The sequence below is a fragment of the Esox lucius genome, chromosome 12 (assembly GCF_011004845.1).
Source record: "Esox lucius isolate fEsoLuc1 chromosome 12, fEsoLuc1.pri, whole genome shotgun sequence".
NCBI classification, from domain to species: Eukaryota; Metazoa; Chordata; class Actinopteri; order Esociformes; family Esocidae; genus Esox; species Esox lucius.
Genome location: NC_047580.1, coordinates 9,693,686 through 9,717,280, shown reverse-complemented (window position 1 = coordinate 9,717,280; position 23,595 = coordinate 9,693,686). Strand labels below are relative to the sequence as shown.

The 23,595-nt window shown below is 38.6% G+C and overlaps 3 protein-coding genes across 3 annotated transcripts; 2 read left to right on the top strand and 1 right to left on the bottom strand.

Moving 5' to 3' along the window:
• Positions 1-850: 850 nt before the first annotated feature.
• Positions 851-2,221, top strand: LOC105008380 (small integral membrane protein 4). The gene is made up of 2 exons (XM_010867671.3): positions 851-1,179; positions 1,797-2,221. The coding sequence occupies exons 1-2, from the start codon at positions 1,023-1,025 to the stop codon at positions 1,886-1,888; spliced, it is 249 nt and encodes an 82-aa protein (XP_010865973.1). The 5' UTR covers positions 851-1,022; the 3' UTR covers positions 1,889-2,221.
• ognb (osteoglycin, paralog b) lies at positions 2,048-8,781 on the bottom strand. The gene is made up of 9 exons (XM_010867672.4): positions 8,592-8,781; positions 8,265-8,353; positions 7,888-8,065; positions 4,500-7,087; positions 4,147-4,228; positions 3,693-3,857; positions 3,403-3,605; positions 2,893-2,985; positions 2,048-2,713 (listed from the first exon to the last, which is right to left on the bottom strand). Exons 4-9 carry the CDS (start codon positions 4,593-4,595, stop codon positions 2,543-2,545), a joined length of 810 nt encoding a protein of 269 aa, XP_010865974.2. The 5' UTR covers positions 4,596-7,087; positions 7,888-8,065; positions 8,265-8,353; positions 8,592-8,781; the 3' UTR covers positions 2,048-2,542.
• An 8,529-nt stretch (positions 8,782-17,310) lies between these two features.
• On the top strand, positions 17,311-22,304 carry LOC105008384 (14-3-3 protein beta/alpha-2). Its single transcript, XM_010867674.4, has 6 exons — positions 17,311-17,443; positions 19,679-19,980; positions 20,073-20,196; positions 20,501-20,664; positions 20,976-21,071; positions 21,241-22,304. Exons 2-6 carry the CDS (start codon positions 19,687-19,689, stop codon positions 21,295-21,297), a joined length of 735 nt encoding a protein of 244 aa, XP_010865976.1. The 5' UTR covers positions 17,311-17,443; positions 19,679-19,686; the 3' UTR covers positions 21,298-22,304.
• Positions 22,305-23,595: the final 1,291 nt, after the last annotated feature.

The window sequence follows — 23,595 nt, the reverse complement described above, 5'->3', positions numbered from 1 at the left end:
TAAAAAAACAACAGGTGTGGGAAATTCACCTTTAATTGCCATTTTCACCTATGTGTGTCACCTTGTGTGTCTGTAACAACGCCAAACATTCAACGGTATGTAAACTTTTGATCAGGGCCATTTGGGTGATATGTGTTATCATTATGATTTAAGAAGGGGCCAAACAACTATGTGATAATGAATGGCTACATATGATCACTATCTTTAAATAAAATATAGTGTTTTAACATGATAAGTCATATTTTCAAAATGAATGCCAACATTTCACAATTTCTGCCAGGCTATGCAAACCTATTAGCCCAACTGTATCTCTTTTGTCCGGTGGGAGTCACTGCAATGAAGCAGGGCCTAAATTTATCGTGAATCAGAAACTGTATCACAAAATTGGGTAGAAAAAAAGGGCAAAAGTACAAATACAGCTCTGGAAAAAATTAAGAGACCACCTGCACCTTTTTCTTTCCTTTTTCTCACTCCTATTTCTACTTTCTAAAATTTCATAAATTGATAGCTTTAATTGTAATTTTATTGTCTGTCCTAAAACTTGTACTGTATATTGTGCAATTTTAATTCGATGTAGTCACTTTAAGCTGCAGTTCAGAAGCTATTTTGCATTAATTTAGGATGTATTCCACTATTGTAGTACGATTTGGTTAAAATGCATAACTTTGATGAATAACAAGACTGTTTATAGTGTACTATAACCCTTATATCTTGTCACCCCAAACATTATGCGATCTTGATGGTGATTGATTATCTTTGACGAAGGAGTAGGCATTTGGATATCTTGTTGCTAGTTTAATATCTTTGGTAAGAGCTTGACGTAACCAATGAAATCGCAAAAAAAACAATACGACGCCATCTTTTTTACAAAAATGGTAGAGGACAAGTGAGGTCTCCTTGCATGGTAAACAAATTATACCACTTAGTATAAATTTTACTCATCGCAAAACTCTGTAGTTATCGGTTTGTTACCTTGCTAGTTATTCAATGTAACTGACGAGTTACTGACGAGGAACAAAGACATGTTTCAGAGGAAGAATAATAACTTTAAGTACATCCTGAGTCTTGTGCCAGGGAAGCGTCGCTTTGGGTTGTATAGATTTCTGCCTGTCTTCTTTGGTATTGGAGGTGTGATGGAATGGATCATGATCAACGTGAGGATAGGAAGGGAGACATTCTGTAAGTATTCCTGTTCTAAAATTCTCACCGTGACGTATTTAATTAAAAAAGCAAAATATGATTATTTTGAAATAACCTTCAGTCTTTATATTGCGTTGAAAATGCGGTATATGGATTCTGAGGCTGCGTTTGCGAACAAAGATCAAAGCCCGTGGGCTAAAAAGGTTCAAGACAAGGCTTAACCTGTGTCTGCGAAACCGGCCTTTAAAAATATTAACGGGAGCAGCATCGTATGATTGGAATCGTATTGGACTGTGTATGTGTTCTCATGTCTCATTCGGTTTGGGGCTAATAGGGCTTGCGCGTAAATAGTTTTGAAAAAACGTAACTCCATTGTCATATAACATTCATATTATTTCACAAATGCTAAATGTTCGTTTTCTGTATGCTGTTTATCAATCCATTGTACTGTATTCTCAATGGGAGCTGATCAAGATTTGTCCTGCCTGTCACTAGGCGATCAGAACTGTCAATCAAATATTTAGCTGTATAAGAGCACTACCTGACTGCTTCCTTGTCTAAATAGGGTACAACTAAAACCAAGATACAATGTAGAAGCTACGGTAGGTACAATGTTAACCCATAATCTGTTTCATGCATCACTGTTTGTCCCATAGATGATGTCTACAGAAGGAAAAAGTCAGAGAGAGAATACCAGCAGAAGATTGAAGAAGGATTGATTGCACATACAGATCCAGTAGCCAAGTAAATGACCACTGGACATGAAAACTGATCAAACAAATAATGTGACCTCAGTGCAAACACTGGTTCAAGAGATCCATATTTTATGTACTCTGTTTTGCTGATATTTGACAAGCCAAACATGACAGTGTTATTTGTATAATAAAAATGTTCTTTACTCAGTGGATACATTGCAGTGTAGTTAGAATTTTATTTATTCTGATACATGTAAACAGTATGGCAAATGTCTTTTTAAACCAATACAAATATGGGTTAACAATATCAAATGTGTGCAAATTGTAGTTCCACTACTATGTACATTTACTAGCAATGATTTAATAAAAAAAGTAGATGAATGCAATTGAAGCAGTATCCAGACATGCTGTTGGAAGTATAAAACAGAGACAGAAAAACAATCAAGATTATTGAGCATATAGTTATGTTGTGTAACTTGTTTTCACTTGTGCCTTACCTAAGCGTACACCATTTCAACTAATTGTGAACTTCGCAAGATGACCCAAGGGAATCATTCAGTTGTATCTTATAAAACAAATGTTATTGCATGTTTCTGCTCTTACGCTATGGCTCAGATTACATGCCACTTCTGCAATGTGGTCTTTTGACTCATGCTTTACATTAGCTGGCCCTTGCCACAAGAGAACCCCGTCTGTGGCGTTGTGATTCAGTGGTACTGTCCAATGGGCAGGGACCGGAGGCAGACAAAGCTGTTGGGATGATTAGCCAAAATCACAGGGTTGTTGTCCAGTCTAATCTCCTCTATGTTGGTTCTTATGTACTGGGTGTTGTTGCCTTGACAGAAGGTCTCATCTGATATCGTAGTGATCTTATTTTTCTGTAAGGGAAGTAGATTAGAAAAAGGATGTCAGTTGATTGGACCTCTTCACATATTTCATCTTATAGCTATGCAGTCGCCTGCTTTCATTTGCATTGGTATTCTAAAAATGTTTGTTAGGTGAAAGAAACAAATGAGTGAAAATGTTATTGCTGCGTGAGAGTTTGTGGTTAACAGACGTTTAGGTGCACAATGCGAAGACTCTCTGGAAGTTGTGGGATCGCCTCCAGCTCATTATCTCCAAGGTAGAGGTATGCCAACTTAGTGAGTTTCTGAGAAAATAGATTTGTTTCATGTATACATAATGCAAGATATTTCAGGTAAGATATATGTATAGCATGGACATTTCTTTTGAAATTATATTGACCTTTAAAGATGCAGTCTGGGACTTTAGCAATTATTAAAATACCCTTAAAACATCCCATTTTGGGCCGGATGTGAAATGTTGTTAATATGTGCATAGTCGAAGTAGAATCAATATTATACCTCAGTTAGCCATTAAATTCAAAGTTTGAAAGCATGATATGATATGGGGCACAAAATGGCAAATACATGACATTGTACACAACTTTCGTAGACCCTCAACAACTCTTTTACCAACAGTGGGCAAAAATAGCAGACTGCATCTTTAAGGCAACCATTACTTGATTGCAAAATGTTACTTTAGGAGAAAACATTTCCTGGCTTACCTTAAAAGCGTTTGATTTTACGCCCTTGGTTTTAAGTCGGTTGTGATTGACATTTAAGGACACAAGTTTGACAGGTAATGTGGGTAGTTTGACCAGTTGATTCTCTGAGAGATTGAGGTCTTCAAGGAGGATGAGCTTTGAGAAAGCTCCATCTTCTATCTCAGAGATGTGGTTCCCAGTCAGATCAATTCTTCTCAGAGTTGCTGTAAAAATATTGTTTTTTCAAAAAAGAATATTTCAAAAGTGTTACAGCCGCTTCAATAAATATCAGTGAATTGTGTTCCACTAACCAATGTCTGCAAAGTCTTTGTTGGTGATTTTTCTGATTTTGTTGTAGCGTGCATAGAGATAGGCAGTTTCCTTGGGCAGGGATGGAACAGCTGTCATCTCAGGAGAGACCTCCTCACAATACACTGACCCAGTGAGACACACACACAGCAGGCACGTGGGCAGTTCTGAAACCAATAGTTAAATGCATTTTCCATAAGCAAGTACTCAAGTTTTCCTATTGATCAGCCAAGTTATCCCTCCCTAAATTCACCTCTCTTTGTTCTTATAGGACCCAAACGTAAGCTTGTCCTGTGGTTGTCAACAGGACACTATGCTTAACTTTTCGGTTTGTGCTCGTTTACTGTATTCACTTATTCAATTAGAAAACCTCTCATCGGACCCAGCGTATGTTCTTAATAAATGTTTGTGAACAGCTTGCATTTTCTCCAGTGTGCCTTGAGAGAATAAACTCACCGCCCTCACTGTTTGGTGCTGCAGCGTGGCTTGTTTCGGAGTCCCCAACATTGTCATAGTCTAGCATTGTCACAACCTCTTTCTGTGGGATTGGTTAGAAATATGTATCTAGATTACCCAATAACAAAAACATTTAAAAGTAATGTAAATACTTAGACATTGACCAGGTTTGGCACATTGTTACATGGAACTATATATAACACACACATCTTCTTAGTCATTGTAGTTGATTCTGTTGAGGATGTTTTATTGGTATGGGATCTTGCACAAAAAACGCCCTTTTGTAAATCCTATACAAAGTCAAGAAATACTGACATTTGCCCAAAAAACATTACCAAAAGCGATGCATTTACCTTAGGTTTTACTGCTTCCATGTATCCACTTCTTGCTGCAGATGAGAGCATCCATGGTACCAGAATTATGGTGAAAAACAAGGTCCTCATGTCCATTATTGTTTAAAAAGCTGGGATGAGAACAGAGCAGTGCTGAAGAGAGGCTCGTGCTGAGTAGTGGGCTGAGATTTGAGAGAGCAGGAGTAGAATTTTCCATCCAGTTTTAAAGAGCTGCCAGTGGAGTATGAATATGAAACAAACTTTAACCCAATGTTTGCTGTCAAAGTAGCCTTCTCAAGTATTTTGCTTTGACAGTGTTTGGCAATCGATATGTTGTAGAAAATAATTTGACTGCAGGCTGTGGATGCATGTAATTTCAGACCTTGCAGCACTGGCTCATGAAATTAGAAATATAATGGTTTTAAGATTTTTTTTTATTGTAAATATTGAAGACATGAAATGTCATTAGTAGAATGATAGAATATTGTGATGAACCTACATGCAATAAAGTGTGAAATGCATATCACATGCTGTACTATGTATACCTTTTTAACACATCCTTATTGGATCCTTATGACATCAACCAGTGTGTTGGAAAGGAGCCACTTGTCCCTCTTGGTTGGACAGAATGAATAACCTGTATATTGAGAAAATGTTTCTGAGGAAAATCATGAAAAAGGGCTGGCTTTTAAAAGTAACAATTATTTGTCTGGTGTGGACAGAGTGGAGAAAAAAAGAAACTTGGAAGTAAAAAGCACTGGGATTTGATTACTGGAATTTTGGACAGAATACTTTAACATGAAGTGATTATAAAAATCCAGTGCCAAGGTAAGCAATGAAGGGAATGTATTCTTCTCCCTGACACCACCAAACATGTTTCCCTTAATCATCAAATGGAGTAGACGTCTGTTTTACAAGTCAGCAATTGCAATCTGCACCTCCCTCCCCATAATGTTTTCAGCCTCTGCAGGTGTCCACCGACAGATTTGCTCCAACTTGGTTATGTAAGGAAAATAGTATGGCTTGTAAGCATCCAATATTAAGACAACTTCATAACAAGGTCTTGTGTAAATCTTTGCACTAGAACAATTTCTCTTTTGCCTTAATACAAAGTTGAAAAAAATAACACTTTCAGAAAACATTCTCACTAACATATTTGAAGGTGATTTGATCCTCTGGACATTCCTTATAAAGTACTTTATGATGGTTTTGCTAAAATATGAAATAGTAGATGTATGCACAATCCCAATTTTAAAAAGATACTGCATACTTCAATTTGTGGACAAAAATATGTGTTGTTCATCTCATGCATATTATCACCAATGATTTGTCTCAGACAAAAAAAAAACATATCCTTTCTGAATATTGTTCATAATATTAAGGAATTGTATTTGGAAATTCAAAACCAAGGTAATGGGCCAGTAATCTGTGATGGTATGAAATGTAAAATGTTTTCCCCTAAAAAAATATTCTACAATTGCAACCAGCTGTTTATCATAGATTTGTTGATGAGAACCAAAATATTTACTTTCCAAGATTCCAAATTCCTCAGTGTGCTGTTTTTTATCCTGGCCAACAGCTCTTTTTTCTATCAGTTCCTCTCTTTACAAAACCCAAAGTTTTGTTGTGCTAATAAACCTGCCAATGGGGTGCTTTTTCCTGTCATTAAGTCTTTGTTATCAGAGTGCCTTTGGGTGATATTAAACATGACTTCCAAATTTTTACCCCCAACCCCACAGCTTGTATCTTTTATTCAGTCAGCTAATGCTCCAGGTCAGTCAGTTGCACTTCAGAATAACCTGGACATCCTACTACTCTCTAACTGCTGTGTGATCTTACACCAAGAGCAAACAAATGTACCCTTCTATTTAGAAATACACAAATACCAGCAACACGGTCATATTCAGTATGGGTACTAAAACAGGAGAACATTTCCAGGAAGATCATGCCTCTTGTTTTCCTGTGGCAATGCTTCCTATTTTCATGCTTTGTGGAATCCATGATTCTGCTCACCAAAAGACCATTGCTAATAGTGAAACCATGGCGAAATAGTTGCTCATGCAGAATTACTAGAAATACATAAGATACATAACAATTTGTAATATAAATCTTTAAAACTTTCAAGGCAGTAAATCATTTTACATATCATGGAAAATTGTAGATTAAACAAATTGCATTAAGCCAGTAAAAATAAATATTTAATGTCCTAATAAATTGCATGGGGCAGAAATGCCTGGGGAATGCTACTAACATGAAATGAACATTAGCCTGAGACATCATGCTGAACGACTTGGATGGACCTGACCTCCCAAATCTCAGCTCTTCCTCGCAGCTGATCATGTCTGTTGTGTCAGCATTAGTTTGCACTGGTTGGGTGGACTCGTAGAGGATGCAGATGGAGCCATCCTCTCCTATTCGATAGGACACCTCGCACGGATCGACCCACATTGTCAGTTCACTGGGCAGCAGAGAGAAGAGCTGTTCCCGTGTGAGTCCAATAGTGTAAGCAGCTTTGCCAATCAAGGGGTCGATTTTGTGGTTGACTCCGAGACATCTGTATCCCGAACCTTTGCACGGAGCCTGTGGGAACCAGTGGTGTTGGTAATGCTCTGTTAGAGAGGGAAATAGGAGAAATACATTAGACTAAGAAAGTAAGCATAAATTCTCTGACTGCTTAATTCAAATCTTGTTTTTTTTGCAGCTACTCTGGGAATTTGTTACATGTGCCAGCAGACTGTTGGAGATTGTGAATCCACAAGATGGCAGACCCAATGTCCAATGGAATGCTTTGGCATCATGGCACCCTGGCACAGAGTTCTTTCATTAACTAGGCCTAATTAAAACCTTAACCCAACATTAAAAAAAAATTAATCCAGTCAAGACCATAACACAAATCAACAAAAGTGTTGATAACATCTATTAGTAATTGTTTCTTATATGAAGATGTGTATACTTGAATGGTACCTTTTCAATACCTCTCTCATGTGTGGATCTGTTCTTTTACCAAACGTAAGGCAACATAGCCTAGTAGTAAAAGTATTTGGGCCATTAAACGTAAGGTTGCTGGTTATAATCCTCAAGCATTAAAAAAGAAGCTTGTTTCGACTGTAAATTACTGCAGTAAATCAATCTAGACCGTTAACTTACTGGAAATATCGATAACTAAAATGAGCATGTTGGTTGGGAACCTCTGCTATAAAGTGTATCTGAAGTTAACATTTTAGAATTTTTATAGTCTACGGGATTTAAATTGAATGTCTATTTAAAAATGAATAACTGCCGCCAGAGTGGTCTAGCAGTCTCGCTGCATTCTAGTTGCTTACATATGCCTACTTTAGTCGGGTGTTCTTGCATTGGCTTCGCAACACCAGCCGTTTCCTGGAGTCCCATTAGGGCGGTACATACTTACCCTGGGTGTTTTTTTTTATTGCCACATGGCACTCCAGCAACTCCCTCTGGCTGGTTCGGCCGCTTTCGAGTTTATTAATGTAGGCTATGTAGTACTGACACCACGAACTACCTCGACAGGGCTGGTGGGGCGTGTATTGAAAGATGCACGTCCTGGTCTTTTTTTCACAACATCATAACTGCAAATTGGATTTAAAAATGGTAAAAGAATTAAATTAAATTACTGAAGCATGATTATATAAACTGAAAACAGCTTTGAAACAGTGTGCCAACTTGTCGAAAGCTATTTGGTGCCCCTCAAAGATACTCATGCGTGAAGAATTAGTTCGCTAACTAATAAGTAAATCACTGGGCTACTTATGCTAGATATCTACATACCTCCTAAAGCTTCCTCCAAGGAATGGGTGAACTGTTTCAGTTGGTCTTCTGACAAGTATCCATTTGTTCTCAGCAATCTGGCTACAAAGCTGGCCGCAGTTGAGACTTTAGTTTTCATTTTCCAAACAAAATGCTATTTCATGACCCAAACGTTCATTAGCAAGGAACATAATATAAAATGTAAAACACGTGTAGCCTCTTCCCCGTTCAAAACAAAGACTTGAGGACAATAACTAGAGACAAGCAATTCAGTTGTTGTATCTTTTGTTGTATCCAGTTGTAACCTCAGCGAAAGTTACTTGTAAAACAGAAGTCACAATAACTCACCGCATTCACTCAGACACTGTAGAGTTACCATGTTGCACCAACTTAAACCTAACGTTTGAAAGTTTTATTGTATCTAGTCAAAATAAATAAGTAACTTTACAATATCAGAGGAATTTCCTGACCCCTTGTCTTCACTTTGCTGAAGTAAACATACTTCAGCGTCACAAAGGAACTTCTGCTAATCAGCTAATGCTTCTTCTTACACACTCCAGCACCATCTACTGTGCTGGAGTGTGAGCCAGAGTGAAGGTGGCTCCATGTCCTAAATGCCAGTCCCTTCTCTCCAAAAAAGTGATAGTTGATACGGTATATGTCTACTCTCTACACCCTTTATACTGAAATCCTGTATCCTGTCTTCTGTCAGTTATTGTCTTAAGCCCTCTCATAACTCCATACTGCATCAACACAAGGTCTACTGATTTTATTTCCTGGCAATAGTCACACGTTGCAGATAAATGTTTCTCTATCAAATGAGTTATTTGTCTGGCTGTGTCCCATTAAAATATTGTTGACATGACTTCTCTACTTGATGCCTCCCTCCCAACCCCAACTTTACTGCTTATGTGAAAGAGATGCTGACTTTAGTGTATCTACTCCACTACTCCTTCCATCTCTTTACCATCTATATCCATATCATACACTTGACCTCTGCCATTCTCATGGGACTGAAATGCCCACCTCCTCACTATCAAGGGCCTGTTTGGTTAGCATGTCAGCATTCCTATTCACCCCAAAATGTACAAGGGCCCAAGTAATTTTCACAAAATATTGAGATTGGTGATAGTCAGATTAATTCAGTATAAACGTTTGACAATTTTGTTTGTAACTTTTAGGCTTGAAAATAGATCAAGAGTATATTGAATCTTGGTAAAAAATATTGTAGTAATGTTTCAAAGTTACCTTCCCAAGCCATACCGCAACCAAGACATTGCCTGTGTAACAAACAGTGGAGTTCTACAATTATAACACATTTGGTTGAATAAAACTTTGATTGAGCTCTACCAACTGACTTCAACTACTTTGTTAATGCCACGTAATGGCTGATTTGGAGGCTACTTATTACAGGTTCATCTCAAACAAACTCTAAAATGTACATATGACTGTTTACACATTCCTTTCCTTTCTTGCTTGCCCTAAATGGCATTTCTGGCTATAACCCATTTTGTCAATTCTACTGTCTTTATGAAAAAGAAAGATAATAGTTAAATGAAAGCCATGAAAGAAGTTGTCTTATGAGTTTGCATGCGCTTTATGGTCTGTCTCCGGCTGTTTTTGTAGACATGAAGGAGCGGACTTGTTGTACTCCCTACTGACAGAGGGTACTGTGAGCCCCCTGCTGGTGCCACAGTCAGAGTGGGGCTCTCATACAGCCCTCAATGGCCAGGCCATTGGCCACATTAGTCCCATCTGCAATGGGCAGTAACCTTTCAGTATGGCAAGTGGCCTGAATTCTATGCGGATTACTCCATTTCATACTACTGGGTTAATGCATTCTTGTAAAAAAACACCAGATGTGTGCATGTTCGACCTTTTTCCTAACAACATCTCTCCCCAGGCACCACAGCCATTATGAGCCAGGTGGCCAAAGTTATCTGCACTTTCCTGAGGGGTGCAGTGAAACCTGTACACAACCAGAGAAAGCAAATGAGTCTAAAGGTATTGGGTTCCTAATTATAATCCTCTAAGTAATTACTTGTTTCATACTTGCCAAAATAGACTTTAATTGAAACTAGTAATTGACTAGGGTTGGGTTTTCTTGTCAGGCAACTAGATCATAATTTTCATTTAATGTCATGACACAGTATCACTTATGTTGTTTTCCCATATTTCTTGTCTATAGGTTCTTATGGGGTATGCAATCTTGGTACCATGTGTCTATTACATAAAGATACATAGATGGTCAGTTTGGAAGAGCTGGAAAATACAGACCACAAAAATAAGCCAACTCAACTCCATCTAATACTTTTTATTGACTACCAATATAAACAGAATTATTCCAGTTTCTTCTATTTACCATTATTTCATCTGCTATTTAGGAAAGTATTTGTCTTCTTTGTTATTTTGAGACTAAGACTAAGGTGTTAATCAATATGAGACAAGTGTTAAGAAAAGTGATCCATTATCTCACATCATATTTTATCAAACATTCTGTTAAAGAAAATGTGTTTTATGTTATTACTTAACCAATAAAATTCATTTTCAGTTAGTAGTGTTTTTTTTGGCATAAACGCAACAGGGAAGCACCTGGAACCGACACAGTACCAGTAGTCAGGGCCCTGGAGGCCATTTTTAGTAACAAGAATAGGAGAGAAGAGTGAAAACCATAAACTCTAGGGGGTGTTAGTGAGGCAGCGTCATCTGTCAGGCTGAAGGGGAGGTTCTGAAGGAACTGTAATCACACTTTTCCCTTCTTTCTATGCGGCCCAGAGCTGCTTATTTTTATATATTATTTTTTGGTAGGTGCTTCAAACCTCCCCAAACAAGGTCTGGTCGGGAACAGGTGTACATCCTCAAGGGATGGCAGCCAAGCTGTGTTTAAGAGCAGCAGATGGGTTGTATTCAAGGGCCCCATTTTGCAGGCCTGGGCCAGGTGGTTTTCCTTGGGGCGTTGGCCTGTGGCAGATACATGAGAGGGCACGTTTGTGCCACATAAGCAAGAAAGACAGGAAAATGTTTTTAGATAGCTCTACATAAGGTGGAACAAAACACATGCTAGGTTTTTACGCGTCTGTAATGCCTCTCACCTAAGAAATGGATGGTTGTGAGATAAATTTTTTATTGAAAAGTGGTTACATTTATAGATATTGTAAGTTTTTTTTGGATTAATGCCAGATGGGATGGGAGATTATATTTAATATATGTATGTATGTATGCACTGTATGTAGATGTTCTCTACAGAAGTCCATACTACAGTAGTTTATATGATGGTAAGAACAGCTCAAATAACATTCCATCATTATTAATCCTATACATTTCAAGAACTTTCAAAATGTCTCAAAAACCATCAAGTGCTATGATGAACCTGGGTCTCATGAGGATTGCCACTGGATAGGAAGACTCAACGTTACCTCTGCTGAAGAGGATAAGTTAATTAGAGTAACCAGTCTAAGAAAACGGTAATTAATTGTACCTGAGTGTGCAGCCCAAATAAATTATTTAGTTTTTTAGAGTTCACAATTAAATATTTATTTAATCAGAACCAGTCTTTTCTATATTATGACAGATTCATAGTTACCACTTCCATTTGTTTCTTAAGAGGAAATTGTGTGTAGTAGAAAAAATTGATAAAAAGGAAATAGTACAGGCACAAAAATAAGTTAACCCGAAGCTGCATTCTTTAGGTAAGTTGAATATGGTGGGTACTAAATTAAACAATTTAAGAAAGAATCTTTAGGGAAGAGCAGGGCAGGACTCTAAAAATAGAGACAAGAAGCATGGTCAGTTAGGTGTTATCTATACAGATGCAAAACACCATGCCTAGAGTAAAGGAGAGGGCAGAGGACATCAGGAAAAAGGTAGTGAGAGCACATCGTTCTAAGGAAGCCTACACAACCTTGAAGAGCATTTAACATGATAGCAACTCAGCCTAGAAGTGGGTGCCCTTTCAAAATATACCCAAGAGCCACGAGAATAATTATATATCAGGTAAATGCCATACCAAACATAACCTCTAGAGATTTGCAGACCACCCTTGCTACACAGATGAGTCTAAAATGTACCTGTTGGTCACAATCAGAGCCACTATATTTGGCAAAAACCCAATACTGCCTAAAACAAAAGAATCCTTATTCCAACAGTAATGCATGGTGGTAACAATGTCCAAATCTGGATCCGCTTTTCTTCCGCTGGACATGGTCGCCGGCACATCATAAAGGGAACCATGAATTCTGAAGTATGCATGGCTGTTCTGAAGACTCTTGAACAGGATGGCCATAAGTCAAGGACCTAAAGACGGGCCTAAAATTGTTATTCCAACAAGACAACCACCCAATGTGTGTAATCAAATCTATTAAGGAATGGCTCACTGCAAACAAGTTGCTGTGGCAGGACCTAAAGTATATACCAGACACCTCACTCAACTGGATGAATTCTTTGAGGTCTAGTGGGCAAAAATCCCTCAAAAAGATGTCAGACTGATTAGTGGCTATAGGAGATGTTCACTCCATGTCACCACTACTAATGGAGGGGCCAAAAGCTACTGAATCCAATAATACTGTCACATAGAGATGGAACACTAGAGCTTCTGTTCCAGCATGGTCAACACCAGGCACAGACCTAGAGTTTCACCACAAGGGGGGAGAAAAACATTCAAGAATTTTACAGTTAAGCTAATAAAAGTAGCTGGTATCATAAATGAGTCAGTGTTTGAATAGTCGTCAATCATTAAGCAGGCTAAACCGGAGCCTACCCTGATTATTGAGATAACAGATGGATACAAGGCAACGTTCAACAAGTAGACAAGTTCGAACCAAGTGAAATAACTGTTTTCTTTACACTCTAAAAGGTAAAGCTTCTGTCTTAACCATAACTACTATTAATTCAATTTTAAAGAACCATTTGAAGAACTTACCCACGTAAAAATAAGGTTATTTGAGGAACTGTTTAAAGAAGAGTCCCTAAAATATATCTTCCAGGAACCTTAATTGCAGTGTGGAATATGGTGACAGTAAGAAGAATAACATAAATCTAGCAAAATAAAATACATAAGCAGCAACAAATGCATGTCAATTCGCAACAAAATACTGAATCCCATGAACATTTTAACTCTATACTAATTGCAACAAATAATTTGATTAGTCCATAGAACACTGGCACTTTTGACTTTCAGATGGATTGGAAAAAAAAGTACATTTTTAAAATTAGTTTCTAAAATTAACCCTAGTCCCACACAAAAATATCAAGAAAGTTGTCAGGTTCCAGAATCTTAAAGGGAAACCCTGCAGGGCCAGCCCCGCCCCTGTACTCCTGCCTCCCATCAAGACCTTGTCTGGGAAGGTGTAAAGAGTTTCCAAAAGAGCAGGCTGGGGGAGAAACTGGAAGAAATCAGAAGCTGGAACAGAGAAGAAAGCAGGGAGAAGATAAAGGAGCTGGAGAGAAGGAACAGTAGGCTCACTAACAAAGAGGTGGCTCCAGAAGGCAGGGAAACACCAAGCACTGTTGTTGTCATTGCTGATCCTCAGTGACATGGGAGCCACTGGAGAGGCAAGACAGCTAGGGGAGGAGAAGAGCAGGATGAAGAGGCTGCCGAAACAACAACTACCTGAGCTAATTCCCTCCAAATTCCTCCCAAATTGCCACCTGGAGGCCGCCCCAGAGATGACACCGCCACCATGTCACAGCAGTTGGTCTTTCAAGTTTGATTACTCCCTCACCACCTCACATCTGATTTCTTTAACAAACTACCCACAAATGCACTAAACACTGGTCCAGTGTCTGTTCCCTGTGTCTCTCCCCATTACAATATGTACAGGACCAGACAAAAGTTTGGATACACCTACATATTCAAGGGTATTTCTTTAGTTTTACTATTTTACACATTGTACAATAATAACGAAAACATCAAAACTATGAAATAACACATATGGAGTCATGTAGCAACCAACGAATTGTTAAACAGATCAAAAAAACATTCATATTGTAGATTCTTCAAAGTGGCCGTCCTTTGACCACTCTTAGCAAACAAGAAACACCAACTTAGACCAATTCAAGGTTTTAATTAAATCATGTGACATTGTATATACACCCATGTTAAATAATATTTTTTCTTATACATACATAATTAATTGGCTCATCCCTCTTCAGCCACTCAAAGGACAGGATTAAAGGCAAACCAGGCTGTGTAGTGACTTTACAACAGTTGGACACAGGCACTCCACAAATGCAGCTTAAGGACTCATTGACTGACTGGAATGTTATCTCAGATTGAATGATGATGAGCATACTCCAGTGGTGCAGAGAGTGGTTGTCTGGTTGTCAAGGACAACCTGCAAAAGGAATGTTAAAACCAGACATACCGGTAGATCTTTCAAACATTTAAATTACCTTTAGTTAGTCAGGGTTAAATTTTATGTGGCAAACTGTCCTGCAGCTGATTTCTAACATATCCCTTTGGACAGGGAAGTTGGCTGTGACGTTTGTCTGAGGCAGGCCCAGAAGATGTGGACAGAGACAAGTAAACTCAGGTTACATAGGGGTCACATGGAGAGTAGGTCATAGATAACTATGAAGTGTTGCAGATGATCCCTGGGCTTTGAGAAAAGAGATGGCATTAGTGGTAGAACTGATCAAGCATGGTGCACAAAGACCACTATTGTAGTGTGGGAAAGTAATCCCTCCTGACTCTTATCAACACTGTATCCAAGCATTCTTTTGTGGTGGCACAGGAGCTCTTGCTGTCCATCATTCTGTCACCTCTGTGAAAGCAGAGATGTATGACATCATATCCTGCACTTCATATATCAGATTGGAAGTTAGCTTGTTTGATCAGACATCTCATTGCTTGTTCTACTCAGTTTTCACCTGACTTTTAGATTTGAACAGAGGCAGACTAAACTTGGGAGACCATTTTTACATCCAGTCCAGTTTGGCCTCACCATGTGTAGGAGCCAACATTAGTAAAAATAAGGTCAATGCATGCCAGGCTTTTCCATATGGCATTTCTTCTGCTGAATGCCTTTTGGCATGAGGCACACTAGTTCCATGTCTCTTTTTTTATCCGTCACAGTTTGGTTACTGATGCTGAAGTGAGCCAATCAAGGACAGTTTTGGTATATTTAGGGTGGCATTAACATAGTGATGTTTTTTTCTTTTTTTTATCTGGATAGCACCTGCTTTGTGAGCTTGTCATAATATCTTGTGGCATCATTACTATATAATGCACCACAATGTCACCAAGTTTACATAAACGGCATCTCTTGCCAAGACAGCCAGGATGGTGGACATTCTTGTGTTTACATTTTAAACGTTTGAGTGAAACTCAAACAACATCATAGTGTAACGGGACATTAAAATATGTATCATGAATGCAGTGAATCAACGGAAGGTCATGTTGGATTCAGTCACCTGTGTTAGACAAGAAACTACTATTTCTGCTTGTATTTCTGCTATTAGTGCAGTAAAAATCTTACATATTACCCCTTTAAGACAACCATAATGAATTGAAATGCATATGTAGGAGAAACTACCCTAAAATCACATACATAAAACACCAAGTTGAAACCATTATTCTTGACACATTACAGTTTTTCTTGACACACAATTTCTCATGAACTAATGCAGTGTACAGAGGAAAGGTTTGACCTCTGGTGAAAGGAGAACACCCTGGAATTTTGAGAGCCACTGTAAGTACTTTGCACAATAGTTGATAATAAGCTGAACTTTAGTGCCTACAGTGGTAAAGTGTTATCAATATGTCAATCCAGACTGTACTTCCTGCATGAACTTAGACCATTTATAGGCTTTATTGAGTCTTTCTTAACTCTAGATGTAGTTGCCTGATTTCTCACCAAAGCAAATTAAAATGCTTTTGCAGGTCACTGCTAAGACTGTTGGAAAAGAGCAAAAAACTTCAGACATTAACATAGAGTGCACAGGTAATATAGGTAAAGAAATCCCTTTTTGGACAATTTTGGTATATTTGGTATCCAGCCATATACAGTATTGTCATCAATGGCATGTACCAACCTCAGTACAGCTTTTAAATGTAAATGTGGGAGCGCGACCTATATATATCTACAGTATCACACCTGTATAGAAATATTTGTGACCTGCAGTATCCTGTATATTATATTTTAAGCAATATGTCGTGTATGTGTTGTTTCTGATTACTAAGTGTTTTAAATACCTTGATGTTCATGCTAGACGTTCCTTCTGCCACATTGAAAGTTCCTTCTAGTGCTAAATTTTCCTACATGTGACCTAATAAAAAAATAATCGAGAAAATCATTTATATTGTAAGAAATTACCAAAAGGGTTGAATTAGCATATTATCCGTTTTCATGAATAAAAATGCTAGACAGCGCAGATTGCACATTATCACATTATTTTGTCAAACGTGGTTAGAAAGATCTAGTGACTTTCAAAGAGTGGTGATTGTCAGGGCACGTTTGGCCCGAGCTGTTCAAAACTTGCTGACGTTTAGCTACATGCCATGCTGTCAGTGACCAGATCTCAACCCAACTGGACACATACAGGAGATTTGGCAGGAGGTTTTGACAGCTTGTTTCCCTTAACAAGACTTGGAAGAATGAGGTTACATTCCTCCAATTATTATTCCAAATACTTAAAAATAAGTAAATAAATCTATGGAAAAACGCATATGCAGTTCTGAAGGCAGGTGGATGTCCAACGCCAACGCCCCTCTTTGAAAGCGTTTTGTTTATTTTGTCTGTGAGTCAACTGTATTTTCGCTGTGACTGTAAGATACTACAAACCACTTTGCTCATCCACATTCTGAAACATGTAATATGGATTTAGCTTTAAGTCCTGTAGTGTCCTGAATGTGAACTTTACTTTACGTTCATACATACATTTAAACATACTTGAGAAGTATAGTATTCATTGAGTGTAAAATCGTGATTTTAAAACGTAAAGAGGTGTTCTTCTCTCATTAATTTAGTACATTGAGAATGAAACATTAGGTTGCTAGCTGAATAAACATTTACGCTAATGGATATATAAAATGAAGTACTGGGCTGACATTAACCTCTCGAGCAAGCAAGCAAGCAAGCTAGAGGAAACAGAAGTGTCAATGTAGCGGAAGTGGTACTGCCCTGAACGATTCGAGGAGCAAGACGGAGGACGGAGGCTGCATCGTCCAGAGAAAAAAAGCAGGAATTAGAGCAGTAAATATTGTGAGTTTGTATGATCGTGAACCAGACAAAAGCGCATTTATGTCTTAGTTGGTTTATATATTGTGTTCAGTATTACAGAGTTGATCCGTTTCCTTGTCATTCTATTGGTTAGCCGTCATCATGCTAACTAGCTCGCTAAATCAGACAGCGCTCCTCGGTGAAGTGGGCTGAACAAGGACTTGCTAGCTTGTATGTGGCTAGTAAGCTCATGCCACTTTGTCCTGACAAGCTTGCTAACCAATAGGCCATGTACGAGAATGAAAACGATTTAACAAGATGTTAAGATATCAGCTAGAAGTGGATATACCACGTCTATTGCACAGTACCTACATCGTATAAAAGAACCATTCACTTAGTACGTTATTGAAATTGGCATACGAAAAGTCGATGATCAGCAAATATCGCATTTTTTAGATAACTAATTACAGTTCATAGCTACATTACCTAGCTAACTAACGTAATCTAGGAACCAGTACTCTCCAGTTTCAATAACAGTTATTTGACAGATCATCCAGTCTCTGGTGTGATTAGCTTGCTGCAGTTAGAATACATGTCGACTAACATCCCCACTAGTCACTACTAACCAACACACATTAGCGGGTTAGGTAACGTTAGCGAGCTAGCTATTCTATTTCAAGCGGTAATGTTGGTTACCATCATTGTCAAACGAAATTATTTTATGGTAACTTACTAGGTTAGTTGACAAAAAAATATTGGTTTTCTATTTGTTGAACGTTTGAGTTGAGAATAACACTGGCTATCTAGGTTGCAGGTCAGATGTGACATTTACAGTTAGCTACTGTAGGCTAGCCGCAAAGGCCTGTGCTCAGCCTGCGATGTAGCAATCAACGGTAGCTGCTAGTTATACCAAGCCTCTTGCGGCCAGTTGTTATAATAATGTATTAAAATGGCTGACTATTACATTAGCTATTATCTAAGACTTAAGCTATATGGTCGACCATATACATTTTGTGTAGGGTGTTCAATGTGAAACAGGCTAATATGTATTGATTTGAAGCTAGGGGCGGGTGAAGTCAGACAGTCATTGACATCAGGGTTATACGTTATAAAACATCATCGATGATCCTCTGTCGTATTGTACTTACTGTAGTAGCTAGGTTTAAACGAAATGTAGTTAGCTAAATTGTTTTGAAAACATTCCATTAAAATGCATTCCGTGTTAGCAATTTAATGCAGTTGTAGCTACCTATTTAGCTTAGCTAGGGTAGGGAGCGGCGCCGCCCGATGGCCCCACGCATTGCTACCACTACCAGACTAGCGTGCACGCGAGAATACCACCAGGAACACAACCATTACAAAGTTGTATACTGCAGATAGGACTCGGAAAACGGTGGCCATGCTTATGTAAATGATAGTAATACTTCACTTTCTGTTTTAGTATACATATTACGGTTCATTAAACAGCGTGCGTATTAGAATTCCCAGAAAACAGCGAAATGTCCCAATCGTTTTTTCTGGGTCTTTCAAAAAGCCATAGCTAGTTCTGGTAGTATACAAATGGCAACATTACACTCCCCTAAACTTTATTCAAGAAGTTGTTAACGAATGGTAAGGTGTAGCCAAAATAAAGGCTAAGAGCTGTTCTTAGACGAAATGTGTTGTGGCTAGTCTGGATACAGCCTTTAGCCACGGTCCTACAAAACCCCATGTGGCATATTGCTATTATGAACCTGTTACTGCAATCACCGATTGACGCAATTTGAACAGTAAAAAGTTAATTTGTGTCAACTGTAGTATTATGGTCTCGTATACCATGGTCTATCAATATTTTAAATTTGAACCACTCCGTTTATAATATATGATGGCCTAATCTAATTTAGCTAGAGCTCAACATAAGTAACATGGAGGGGCAGAAGAGAACTTTGTGGTTAGTGTTTGGCCAGTAGTTTAAAGGTTAATGGTAAACAAAAATACTGAAGTGAAAAGGAAAAATATGTCAGTGTGCTTTTGAACAATGCATTTAAGCCTTAATAGATTAAGTGAAATGCATGTTAAATTATTATTGAATAATTAAAATGTTATGTTAATCAGTCAGATTAACCTACAGCCCTTTTGCATATTGTCAACTGAAGTTTCAATAAATGCTGTTATAGATCAGTTTAAAAAGCAGCCCCATAAGTAAATATTTATCTGCGCATATATAAAACAGACTACCCGCTAGAATTTTTATTCCAAAGGTCCTAACATTTTGCTTCCTGTTCCTACCAAACACAGACTGAAAAATGGACAAGAACGACCTGGTACAAAAGGCTAAGCTGGCCGAGCAGGCTGAGCGCTACGATGACATGGCCGGGGCCATGAAGTCTGTGACGGAGCAGGGTGGGGAGCTGTCCAACGAGGAGCGCAACCTGCTGTCGGTGGCCTACAAGAACGTGGTAGGGGCACGCCGCTCCTCCTGGCGCGTCATCTCCAGCATTGAGCAGAAGACAGAGGGCAATGAGAAGAAGCAGGCCATGGCCAAGGAATACCGGGAGAAGATCGAGACCGAGCTGCAGGACATCTGCAATGATGTGCTGGTAATGAGAACTATTGTGGTCAAACCGTCTGACTAATGAAGTCTATCTAGGCTGATATGGGCGTTTCAAATTTTTGTGGTGTTCTGCTTCAGGGACTTCTGGACAAGTACCTCATTGCCAATGCAACTGCTGCAGAGAGCAAGGTGTTTTACCTGAAAATGAAAGGCGATTATTATAGATACCTGTCTGAAGTAGCAGCTGGTGATGCTAAAAAGAGTAAGTAAACAGTAAATCGTTATTTGAACTAGGGCAATGTGACAAGTCAAGATGACTCTACTCCTTATTGATTAAATGTGGGCATTTAAGAACATTAAACTATTCGTTAAAAATAGTCAGCACAATTACTGTCTAGAGCTATTGATAACTGCCAGTTAACACAACAAAATAATGTCGTCTCTTGAGTCTTCTTTGATAGGTCTTGGAAAATGTGGCGTAATGTAAATAAGCCCTTAGTGTTTGTTGGAATCCACTTAGCATTGCTCAAATTCATCCTCTCTTTTTTTTTGGTTCCCTTTTAAAGCCACAGTGGATAACTCCCAGCAGGCGTACCAGGATGCCTTCGACATCAGCAAGAAGGAGATGCAGCCAACACACCCCATCCGGCTCGGCCTGGCCCTCAACTTTTCTGTGTTCTACTACGAAATCCTTAACAACCCAGAGAAGGCCTGCACCCTGGCCAAGACAGTGAGAGAGCACTTTCAAATGCCAAGTCATGCCTCCTCATCTTTCACCCCCAAGACAGTCTGTATCACAGAGCTTAATACAGAGCCATTGGGACATTCCTTATCTATACCAGTTTCTGTGTTTGTAGGAAGGCTCTTAGGCTCAGTAAACCAAAAATATCATTTGATTTTACATTGTGCCCCAACTACTGTAAATTCCCACTAGTATCGCATTTAAACAATCGGTGGATAGGACAATAACTTAGAAATGTTTAGACAGGGAATAAGCCAGTGTCTGTATTGCATTATTTCACTGTAATTTCATCTTTACAGGCATTTGATGAAGCCATCGCTGAACTTGACACCTTAAATGAGGACTCCTACAAAGACAGCACCTTGATCATGCAACTACTAAGGGACAATCTGACCGTGAGTTTGTTGTAAATATTAAACGGTCCCGACACCAATTCGTCTTACATATTAGTTTATTTAATAGTTGTTCCTTTGATGCATCCAGTTACTTCCGTATGTTCTTTAAATTAGTATTGTTTGCCATTCTGGGAATATAATGTAAAAGGTTTATAACTTTCTTTTGCAGCTGTGGACATCGGAAAACCAAGGAGACGAGGGAGAGACCGGAGAAGGGGAAAACTAATGGAATTGCACTGTTAATCCACCTCCACTCTTATCTTAAACACAAACAGCTTATAAACATCCCCCCCACTCCATCAGCCCTCCCCCTTCTGTATGACAAGCAGCCTGAATTGTTCCCGGCCAACTAGTTTACCCTCATAGGTGACTGTAAGGTGACAGGGTAATGTTCAGTTGTTAGCAGGTTCAGTCATTTTGTTTGTGAACATGTGGTTATATTGATTAGCAAGTCCATGTTGCTGTTGTTTTGTGTGTGTGTGTGCGGGTGTGTGTGCGTGTGTGACTGCACTGTTGTGTAGGGGGTGGGGGGAAATATTATAATCGTCCTTCCTTAATTCCATTGTCCCACCTAGCTGGTTTTGCATTTTTTTTTGTTACGGTCATTTTTTTTCTTTTTTTTAGTGTGATTCGTCTTGGTATTTACAGGTTTTATCGTATGGTTATTAAACTGGCAGTTAATTTTCACCAAACACTGTGATGCTAAGTGTTGCATTTTCTTCCCCACACCACTATTGCTTGCTTTTGAAATTCCGACACAGTACAATCCTGTATTTAACAAGGCGATTCTGCTGTGGGCTCATACAGAACGGAGGCTGGCTTTGTTGTGAAACTGGCATCTGGGCGTTTCGCTCTATAATCATTATCACAATTTCACCATTTCAAGGTTTGATTGAGGGACCCATTAGTTTGCCATGTTAGATTTCTTCCATTATAAGACATTCCACCCGAATTGTATTAGGCTTTCTGAAAGGCAGAACTCTTTTTGAACAAAGCGTGGATTATTGTCCTAGTGGTGTAATTTACTGTTCAAGATCAAGCACTGCTTGAACTCAGTACAATGAAAATTGTATGTGCTTAAATGTTGTTCCATGTATTTTGCAAGATTGACTATCATCTTTCTGTAAAACCTAAAGTAACAGAACCTTTTTTCGACGTTAATTGAAAATGTCTTATCACACTGTATCAACCCTGCTTGCAAAATATTCCTCTTAAAGCGGTTGTTTTCTCCAATGTTTCTGTGCCTGGTTTTCTCTAGTAGGCTCTTTTGCTTTTCCTCTACTGGCCGAATTATGTTTTTTCATTATTCTTCTGACTAGTCTCATCTGATTTTTCAGAGCTGGTTGGGATTGGTTGAAATCATAATTGGGCTGTTTGTGTAAAGACCATAGACAGATCAAAAATGAAACCATCAGCCCTGGCGTTGCCGTGCTTTGCCAACTGTGCTACCTTGTGCAGTTTAAAGGCTTACAGAGCTGTTTGTTCAAGTCTCATGTTTTATAATCTTTGTTTGAAATATTTTGAATTTCTAACCTCAGTCATGGAATGTAAAGAATGTTACACGTCACTTCTATAATACCCATACACTCCACTGTTATTGTCCAAGTTATTTTGAAGCTGGAGATCGGACACCCAACGCATACCACAAACCAAGTAAGAACTACTGTCACAATATAATAAAATACACTATCACGTAGAGGTAACACACCAAGTAAGCATAATAGTGTTAGGGACAGTTTTCTCCATTGAGCTTAATTGTTTTTAAGTCCAGGACTACAGTTAATTGGTGTCCCTGAGACTGGCCTGTGGCCACCATAAGTTTCAGTGCATCATGTTATATGTTCTATGAGGGTTTGGAACTGAACCAATGCTACACAATTTTTCTGTTAGAAATTTCATGATTTGGTACTTTGATGGTGGTGAAAACCACTTCGGTGTCATGTGTGAATTACTCACGTGTTCAATTGTAAAATACTGCAAGTTGAGTAGTTTAACTGTAGTTCCTGCTAAATGTGCTGATTAACCCATCTTTTAAATTGACAGACCTCTTTTTCTTACCATAGCAGACAAATTAACAGGCTACCAGCCTTCAGCAAATTTTTTTGTATAACCCTAAACTCTTGGATATAATGTCAAAATCCCAAAAAATGGTAGGCATCTGTCCGAGAGGTGACAAGTTTAGGCCTGCTTAAGCTCAGAAATACATCGGGCTAATTCTGAAAGGATTATGCTGAGAATTAATCCCCTCGCTTCATCTTTTCCTCAATGCCCTAAACAAAATGTCAATTCCACATATAGAAAGACATAGTTGACACGTCATAATCCCCAATCACACCTTGCCGGAAATCAATCAAATCAATCAAATGTATTTATAAAGCCCTTTTTACAACAGCAGTTGTCACAAAGTGCTTTACAGAGACACCCGGCCTTAAACCCCAAGGAGCAAACAACAGTAGTGTTGAATTTCAGTGGCTAGGAAAAACTCCCTAAGAAGGAGTTGCTTCACCATTAATTTCTTCTATAG